General features: G+C 47.0%; 2 protein-coding genes across 2 annotated transcripts; both read right to left on the bottom strand.

Moving 5' to 3' along the window:
• Nucleotides 1–419: 419 nt before the first annotated feature.
• J4E79_005408 (uncharacterized protein) lies at nucleotides 420–743 on the bottom strand (the record flags this gene model as incomplete). The annotated part of the gene is made up of 1 exon (XM_049354286.1): nucleotides 420–743. One exon carries the CDS (start codon nucleotides 741–743, stop codon nucleotides 420–422), a length of 324 nt encoding a protein of 107 aa, XP_049211151.1.
• A 798-nt stretch (nucleotides 744–1,541) lies between these two features.
• Nucleotides 1,542–2,153, bottom strand: J4E79_005409 (uncharacterized protein; the record flags this gene model as incomplete). Its single annotated transcript, XM_049354287.1, has 2 exons — nucleotides 1,542–1,723; nucleotides 2,060–2,153. The coding sequence occupies 2 exons, from the start codon at nucleotides 2,151–2,153 to the stop codon at nucleotides 1,542–1,544; spliced, it is 276 nt and encodes a 91-aa protein (XP_049211152.1).
• Between the last annotated feature and the right edge of the window lie 7,837 nt (nucleotides 2,154–9,990).

Below are 9,990 nucleotides of genomic sequence, written 5' to 3' on the forward strand. Positions count from 1 at the left end.
GAAGAAGCCCATGCTGTTGACACTATGGACACAGGAATTCGATGATGTACAGAAGACGCACTTGTGGGATGTCGAAGCTGACGTCGGGAGAAAGAGCTGCTGTTTAGGATCGTCGACGAGTGGAAAAGGAGTACTTTGGCCCGGCGAAGCGCAGTGGCACTATATGGACCACGACCCAAACGGTGAATATGCAGTAATCTTCAAATTAACTACTCACAATCACAGTCCTTCGTGACATTCTAACCACCGACGATACCCTTGATATAATGAACACCAGCGCGATCCACCGTACGCCAAACGCCTCCGAACTTGAACCATATTCCGCAAACAAGAATTCAAACGTATGATCGTCCATCGAAACATCAAGGAAGAAAGAGTGCCGGCACTCGAACCTCTTCTCCACGCCTGTCTCCGTCTGGTCAGCGCCTTACAGCCGGCCTCTCGCCCTTGGAAAAATCCGGCTTCTCCCCCCCGGTTCTAAACGCAAGATACGTCAAGCCATCCTTGTTTATATTGCGTTCGTACTTGAGTTTTGCCTTGGCATAGTTTTCTTTGAGTCTCTGTTTCTTTTCGGCTTCTCTCTTGTTGTGCTGGTTCTCATCGATCTTCTTCTTGGCTTGAGGAGACGAGCCTCCCTCCGCTACCTTCGTCTTCCGAAGAACAGTTTGTGATTCTCCGTTCGGGGCTTTTCTGACTGAGACTACGCCAAGCACTGCCTTTGCCACCGACGGTGGGAAGACCATCTTTTTATGTTGCCTGGAGATGTGTATTGGTTGGATGGTCGGTGAGTTGCGTGATGATTAGGTTGATTCAGGTGTGATAAATGATGCGAAAGGTTTCGATGAATGCTGGGTATCGAAGTTGAGGCTTTATGAGTTGTTATAAAGAAAGAGTGAGGCATGCGGGAGAGGCATTTATAGGTACGGGTGGACAAATACTGCTCTCCTCGCGGACTGTATGTGACATCGTCCATTCAAAAAGCTGGATTTTGATTCGTATGTCATTGACAGTATCGGCAGACCATGCGACATGCGTTCTTCGTAAGGTTCACAGTCAGAAAGCCCACGCTAGGTTCGCACATAGGGTATTCAAGCCAGCAGCTCTAGAATTGACAGGTTTCAAGTCATCCATTAGTCTGTCCCTTTCACTGCAACGCTGGGTCACATATCTATCGACGTCAGTCAAAGCGGAGACGATGAGCAGGTTAGTATGCATTCCACAGCACTACGATACAATCTAACAATCCCCAAGGACAGAATACTCGAGGAAGCAACTATCGCATGATGGCAAGAGAATAATCATCCTACATTAAACGGGAAGAACTACATGACTAACATCAAGTGACTCATACCTCAGTCTTGTGTAACGTACACATCAAGAAGTCCAGCCTTCTACGACTTCTGTATCATCTTTACCTTCTACATCTCCGAGCGATATAGCACCCGTTTCTCATCCCCAACTTTCGTTCTACGAAACTGCGTCATGCCGCGCCAACCTTCAGACGTCACCCCCAACCAGAAACCATTCCACCTCCGATACTGTCAAATCTCATCGCGGAACCAATTCGGAGGGTACTTGTCGTAGACCTTCTGCCTTTCGTATACAAGCGGCGACTCTTCATACTCTTCTTCCTGGTGAGTTCTCCTGCTAGGCCGCTTCACTTTCTCATGTCGCTCATCCCGAGCCTTGGGCAAACGACCGCTTTTCCGACCTTGCTCAAGCTCTTCGCCCAATTGCTCATACGCCGTTGGGTATTGATGCGCAGGTGCCACGTACTGCGATGGATTCCCGGTTGGATAGTATGGTTGAGCAGGGGGCTGAGGATACGTATATTGTGGGTTTGGGTACGGCTGGTTTGTATATTGCGGGTATACGTTTGGGTAGCCGTAAAAACCGTGAGCAGTCTGCGGTTGCGGTTGTGGTTGAACATACTGCTGGTGCTGGGGGTAAGGCTGCGCATAGTGCGGTGTATACTGCGGTGGATATGGCTGCGGATATGGCGGTTGGCGATAAGGCTGGTGCTGCTGCTGCTGCTGTCTATTATGATGCGACCGCTGACCTTTCTTCCCAGATGCCTGTTCTGCTTCGCTATCCGATGGGTCTGGGCGCATTACAGGCAATCCAGCGGCAGTTGAAACCGAAACGACGCTCATTGTGGGACTCTTCTTACGCCTGGATGACCGACGATGCGTAACATCTTTCGAAGCTTTGGCAGTGTGAATGGCATTGTCGTGGTACCGTACCATCGCATTATCTTTGCCTGGTCGCAGTGCTCGGATGGTATCGGTGCTTGATACCGAGCTACTGCGACGCGTTGAAGCAGAATTAGTACGTTCGGAACGAGATCGACTTCTGGTTCTGTCGTCTTTGTGTCCCTCGTAAGTTACTCTCACTTCCGCTAACTCATCGTACGAACCCTTAGTTCGAGATGTAGTACTGCGACCACGGTCATCACGAGAAGCTTTTCGTCTACTTTTAGAACTGCTTGCTGTACTCAACGCTTGTCTAGACGTTGGCTCGCGTTCGCCACTGGACTCATGGTCATCCAATTCGATATAACTCCTGGCTTTTGACGCGATGCTCCCGCCTCGCTCACTCCGATCAGGTTTGATACTTGAGGCTCGCTTCGAGGTCGACTTGCTTTGGATTCTCGGCTCGTATTCTTCCTCGCGCGCATGACTTCTGGCTGTCGAAGCGACGCTGATATCTCGCTCGTTGCGACTAGATTTGACACTGCTCCTAGGGCTTGCAGCGATACTTGGGGCTCGTCCAGGCACTGGGGCAGTATATTCTTCAGTGTGCTGGATGACGCTTGGTCTGCGGCTCTTCGCATTGCTTTCCGCTACGCTTGAACCACTGCAGACCTCAGAATCGGCATACTCTACGTAAGCGCGGCGCTGAACGGCACTGGAACTGCTGACAGAATGTTCGCTTCGAATAGTTAATGTCACACTAGCGGCCCGCGATGCTGGGGGTTGCGAAGATGGAGTTCGTAAAGCCAGGGCTCGCGAAGATGAGGCTTGAGAAGGATCACGCGAGCGGCTCTCTTGCAGGTATCTTGATGACTCTTTGATAAGGCTAACGTCACTAGTTGCGACACTCGGACTTCTAGATACAGATGCCGGCAGCAGAAGACGGTCCTCTTTCACCGCACTTCGGGCGGCACTAGCAACACTCTTAGAACGAGAAGGCTGAGGATTTTGAATCTCGCTTGGAACTACCGAGACAGACGAAGGCGGGTGCTGCACGGATACCGCACTTGTAGCCACGCTGATAACGCTTGGGGCGCGATAGTTTTGCACTCTTGACTCAGTCAAAGGTGGGTGACTTTCAGGGACCCGACTTTGAACAGCGGATATTTTACTCGAGGCACGAGAGCTATCCCCTGACGCCGGCAAAGCCAGGTATTTTCCTGATGCCGTGCTCGGAGTGACGCTTACTTCAGTCGGTGCGCGAGATCTTTCTCTCGGCGCGGGCAAAAGCAGAGGATTCTTGAGGGGCGTACTCGGATTGATCCTTACAGTGCTTGAAGCGTGGGGGTTGTTTGTACCCTGTGACGGTATCGGAACAGTTTGTGGAGGGTGTGCGTGGTGATATCCAGGTGCGCTATGTTGCGTTTCACTCACGGTACTCGTATGACTCTTCGTCTCGCTGACTACGCTCGCAGCGTGGGCATTATGAGTACTATGAGCTATACGTGGGACTCGCGACGAAGTTTCAGGATTTGCGTTGGCTATTGCATTGCTTTGAGTGTTGCTGACGGCGCTCACAGGATACGTACTGTAAGTCACGTCCCCAGGTAGGGGTCGTGAATAGTGCCTCTCTTGGATATAACTTGGTGCCGCGCTTGCTAAACTCGCGTTTCGTGTGGGTACTGCATTTGGAAGCGGCGGGGCGACAGGTACCAGCCTGCCTAGTGTAGATCGGCTTGGTTCGAGACTCTTTACTTTAAACCCTTTTCTTTTGTCGCTGGGCACGTCTTCAACTCTCTCAATGCGAAGGTCTTTACCTTCGGAACGGCTCCAAGCTTTCGCTGTTCTGTGTTTTTGGGTTGCGGAAAAGCTCATATCTGATTGAGAGAGAGCCCGTGCATCAAAGGATGTCTTTTTGGCAAGTTTATCAGGAAGACAATATACTGGGTAACGATAGAGAGGGTAGGTTGTCTCGCGGCATGTTTAAATAAGCTTCATGTGAATCGTCATTACTCAAGTTACTCAAGTCATGGAATAGTATGACCGCCTTCAAGTATTGTGTCAACAAGTAGAGTAAATCAGGTCGACACAACAGTGACTCAACGAAGACTCACGAGTGACGCAAGAGACACTTGAATCACCATACATATCTGGTGTGAGATTTAAGCATGATACACTTTGGAGTACACGTAAAATCTGCTGAGCCATGGTCTCCTCTGTCATTCACGGCCAGTCGTACTATGAGCGCGGATAGCGGTATTGTGACTTTCTGCGCGTATACACATGGAAGTAGATCTTATAATCACGGAACGGTCAGCATCTGATCAGGATCAATATGGAAACATGTGGAGTACGAACATATCTACTCGCGAAGCTATAGTTTTGAAATATTGGCGGTGCAGGCATTGTGTGACGCATTCGGTTAAAGCCAAAGATACCCAGGAAGCAACCAATCTCATTGGGCAGGCATGGCAGGCAGGCTGTTGCTTACACTTCAACTTACCCCGCAGCCAGGCTGCCTTACAAAACCACACTACGTTAAACGCCTTTCCATGCACGACTTCAAATGTGTTATCAGGCCGTTGAACGATATTCGGTCTGTCGCTGCCTCTACTACAAGCATACGATAGACCCCTGTGCAGCGCTTGGCAAGCGAGGTCACGCGGTTCAAGAGAAGACAGTCTTGGTAGGATATGCATGCTCATCACATGGAGGAAATCATATTCCGAGGTCAGAACGTTACGAACTCAAACACCGTGCTTGGTTTGCCAATATCGTTGACAATGTCACAAAATCAGACGATAGCTCGGATGACGGCGAAAGCGTCTGTTCGACCTCGATTGCGCTAAGCAGATCTACTTCCTTCATCGCATCGGAGGGGCAAGATACTGTTGCAGAGGTTCTTGAGGTGCTGCTGGAAGACCCTCAACTAAGTTGGCAGAAATTGGTTCGCTCTCAGACAACGGATACAGTTGAGATGAAGGTGGATGATGTCCATTTCTTCCTAGGTTCGTTCGAGAGAGATTTGCGCGCCGAAGCTGACTCCACCCTGCAACATCATACTTGCGCATTCTTGCGACGTCGCTTACGTTATCTTTCGTCTAAGATATACGAACACTTCAACGTTGGAAAGATCATCGCTCGTGGGGCGTATCTAGCCGACGAAGAGAACGCTTTCGAGTCGTTGCAGCGACTCCAGCCGATCGATTCAAACGATCCAGACCCTATCCTCATGCCGGCATTTTCCAAGATCCGGGAGTTCCTTTTCGGTGCAACCGCCTATCAGGCGCTGATAGAAAATGTGAGGAATTTCGCAAGGCATACGCGCAACTACGAGGACGAGATAGCCGACATCGTCATAAGAAGTATACACCCGCCCAAATTGGGTTTGAAGTCTCCTTCCAACGATGTTGAAGGACGTACGAAATACTTCTTGGAGACTTTCCTTGCCGATCTGGCGAAAGAAGCGGAGATTCACATGCTCTCTGCTTCAGGTCGTGCCGGGATCAAGAGCACTCGGGACAGGCTATCGAAACTTTCAACCGAAATCAATGCAGCATGGTCACAACAAGTGCCAGTTTGGCATTTTTACCCGCTCGTACATGCCAGTCGCAGCTGTGCATCATCCATGACTTCTCAGGAGGATATGACAGAAAAGCAGTGTGAAGTCGCGTCTTTCGAGACCTTCGTATGCTCGAGCAGAGCGTTCTTGCGACTGGCAATATCATTTGCCCCCAATACATATAAGACTAAATGCGAGCCCAGCTATGTTCTGTCTTCTAGACTAGACAAAGTGGATGACGAGGTCCACTCTAGACCGCATATCACGAAAATTAGATTTGCATGCGTAAGCCTTTCCTGCTCTAGAACTTATATGCTTTCGCGAGACTGAACCTCGATAGTCTTGCGGAGAGATCATCACCGACGACTATAGAGAGTTTCCTCAAGGAGCTGTCATCAATGTTTTACGACAGCTAAGGCTGCTATCCGTTCGGCAGATCTATCAGCAAGCAGCGTCGCAGCAATCGCAGCGAAGCAAGACATCGTTCTCCTTTCGGGGCTTACTACCTACGTTCGCTTCATGGACCGCACCAAATGCACAGCTTCCACAACACCAACCCGTCAATCAAAAAGGCAATCATTCGAGCATAAAGCCATGTGATATGCAGAAACAAACAAATCAGCATGAACACCACTTCATTCACTGGTGTATTCCTTGGAGTCGCTACGCTACACGTATGTCTGCGCTGCAGTCATGCGGGTTCAAAACAGATGTCGATCTCTTCAGAGCTCTGAAGCAGCGCTATGGACAGTCCAAGGAGCAATACAAGAGGTTGTTGTCGTTCAAGAAACCAACAGCCTTGCGATTTGTGAAGGCAAGCTCTTCTCATGCACTCAGAGCGTCGTGTAGACTTGGCTAATAGTATGTGCAAGTTCCGCCTATACCATCACCGGCTGGTAGATATTCACGAGATCGACGATATACCACCGGAAAATCAGAACCATGAGTACGAATACTCACCAATGCCAGCGGATAGCATTCCTCCAATCGGTCCGAATCTGCTGATGCACTTCTTTCTGCATCCGGAAGAGAGCCCCTCATCCGCAGTTCTGCTTCCAAGCATCCCGAAACGCAAGAATGACAAACTCGAACCTTGCCCAGTCCGCGGTAGTAGGTAAGTGTGATCATTCTCTCCAGCGGTAATAAGACACTGACACTTACAGTATCGGCTGGGGGCTTGACGTCGTTACCGGTGTTGACGAGCTAAAACTCTTCGGCCTAGCCCTGCTTGGTACTCTGGCAAGCATCATCTTCGGGCTTGTTTGGTCAGTGGTAAAACATGACATACAGGGCGCATTCGCTGTCGCAGGCTTCTTTTTCGCGATCTCCGCGTTCACTATCGCAAGTGTCAAAGCGCTGGACTTCTAAAATTTATGTGGTAACACACAAATTAATGTACAAGGATTTAGGGTTCTCTAATATACAAATTTGCCATACCGCTTCATTCATCCACCGCCTAGATCGTTGATCCAGCACTGACCGGTACTCTCTCTTTACTCATCCACGCTGGAACGACATGGTCCGTTCTACAAGTAGCATGTCTATCGGTCTTTTTGTATAGTCTAGCCTTAGTAGGCATGTACACTAGGTGCTTTTCGACTTCTCGATCGATCATGCTCTGCGCATACGGGCGTGTTCTCTCTACGCGCGCTGCACCCACAGAAGAGGCGAAATCCTCTGGTCGGATTCCCTCGCTATGGTAAATTCCGTCATACTCAGGATCGTACTCCCCGTCTCTGTCGTACTGCTCATCTTCATATGCGGATGGAGCGCGGCTTCCGTTGCGATGATCTGAGTGGTGACGAGAGCTAGAGTGTCGACTACTGACTTCGCTTGGGGCTCGCCCTCTGTGAGATCTCGCGTCGTACTCGACATAATCGTGGAAGCGACTCGAGGTACTATGTGCACGACCTGATTGACTAGTTGAACGTCCACTGCGCTCGCGTGTGGAAGTACGGGTCTGGGAAGGGGTGTTGCGCTCGCGATGGCTATGACGATTTGTGCTGCTACCGGCTACGCTACGATCCTGCTCAGCGGCTTTATATGCATACTCCTCATCAACCCGTGACTAAGCAATTGAGATCCTGCTCGATGCCACACTGGGGGCTTTTTGTGAATAAGGGGCAGGATGTGCTTCCAGAATATGTTCTTAGGTAGCATTAACATCGCTACTCTTGTGTCTTACCTATAGCTATTATTACTTATATAATTATATATTCTATAATATATTCTATTTACTCTAGTATAAAGTTTTATACTTATTCTTACTATTTAAGAAAATAGCTTAAATACTAATTTATATCTTAACTTATATATTATAAAAAGTAAAAAGTATATTAGTATACCTCTACTATTTTATATTACTACTAATATTACTTTAAGTAAAAAAAGTAGTTTTTACTTAAAAGAGCTAGTAACTTAGCTAACTTAAATAAATAAGTAGTATATTTACTATAGCTATCTTAGCGTAAAAAAAGTATTTACCTACTTAGTATAAATCTATATATATAGCTATTAGCGTATACTTATTATAAGTTATATTATATTATATACTAAGTAGACGCTTAAGATAAAACTTATATAACTTAATACTTTATTAAGTGTATAAGTTTACGTTTACATTTATAAATATTTATAAATAATACTTAGCTTATATAGCTACTAGTACTTAGTAGTAAGTTACTTTTACTATATTAGTAAGTAAAAGCTAGTAGTATTTAATATTAATAAAAATATATAGTTAAATTAAAATTCTAAAAGTAATAAAAGTAAGAAAAAGTACTATAGTATATATATATTATATAAGTAATAATAACGCTAAGGTGCTTTATATACTTTACTTCTAACTTATATTACTATATATATAAAGTTATACTTTAGAACTATTACTTTTATTTTATAGTATACTTAATAACTTATTATAATAAGTAACTTATAACTTCTAAAATTTATATATACTTATATAATTAGGTCTTCTTAAAAAGAGAAGTATTATTAATATAAGAGCTTAACATCGCTAGTAGCGTAAGAGCTGCGACTGCTGCAAGCTGCACTTGGCATTCTTTGTGCAGGTGGCGCATCGTAGTCTCTTCTAGAGATACTACGACTGGACTTGGTCCTACTCTTGTTCGGAAGACGATCAGCAGGCGGTGGTTCAGGTGCTTCTGGTAATGGTGCGAGTTGACTCGATACGTGGCCTGATGACTTATGGTTTCCCGACCTGCGGTCTTTCGCGACCTTCACGGAATAGCCACTACTCGATCTTGCATCCTTTCCTTTGACCTCCTTCTTGTAGTACGCATCTTTGCCTTCAGAGTTCAATCCGAAGACTTCACCTTTTCGACGGACCCATTTGTTCTTCCCGGCATATGAGCCTGAGAACATGATATTCGATGAATATAATACTGTAAGATATGGTATATGATTTTTAAGCTATTTACAATGATCGCAGAGCCTGTGAGAGGTGGTTTACGGGTTTAGAAGCAGAGGAGAACGTTTTCTTTTATCACCAGTATATGTGAAGTGGTTGCTGGCGCTCCAATTGCATGCTTCAATGAATGAGCACCAAGTTCATACAACTGTGTATGAATGGATGTCATGGCCAGATTGACGCGCAAGCATTCCATTACTGGAAGCTAGAAGATGAGGGTAAAGTTTGACAAACATTCGCATAATTAATGAGGAGCGAAGGCTATTAATAGTTCCAATATATGCTTCTGCCACTGTTTTTTTTTTGTCAGGTCATGAGTAGGAATACAATTGCGACGCGGACATTAACAACGGTTTGAGAGCACTTGCGATATTATGTGGAAGAAGATGTGGAACAAATGAGTGAACAAAGTTACTGCCTAGACTGGAAGTAGGTCCACACACCATTATTACTGGAAAAAATGGCTTTTTTCCGCCGTGAATACTGCAGATCCTCCTATCGACGCCCACGCCTCTTGGCACCGCCGAAGCCAGCACCAAAGCCCACACCGGGAATGTCAGGGCCCATACCACCAGGTACACGCATACCAGCCCCACCTCCAAAACCTCCAGCTCCATCCACTGGCTCGCCCATCCCTTGAGGCATTCCACGTTCTACATTTCCATAACAATCGTCGTCGTCATCGTCATCATCATCATCAAACATTCCCCCCATATTGCGGCGTTCGCCCATTCCATGGAGGCGAGGCGGTTTGAAGAGCTTGGCCCACTGATCCGCATAGACTTTCTCCCACTCTTCGGCATCAC

This window comes from Alternaria viburni (assembly GCF_023758015.1).
Source record: "Alternaria viburni strain BMP 2772 chromosome Unknown scaffold_10, whole genome shotgun sequence".
In the NCBI taxonomy this organism is placed as follows: domain Eukaryota; kingdom Fungi; phylum Ascomycota; class Dothideomycetes; order Pleosporales; family Pleosporaceae; genus Alternaria; species Alternaria viburni.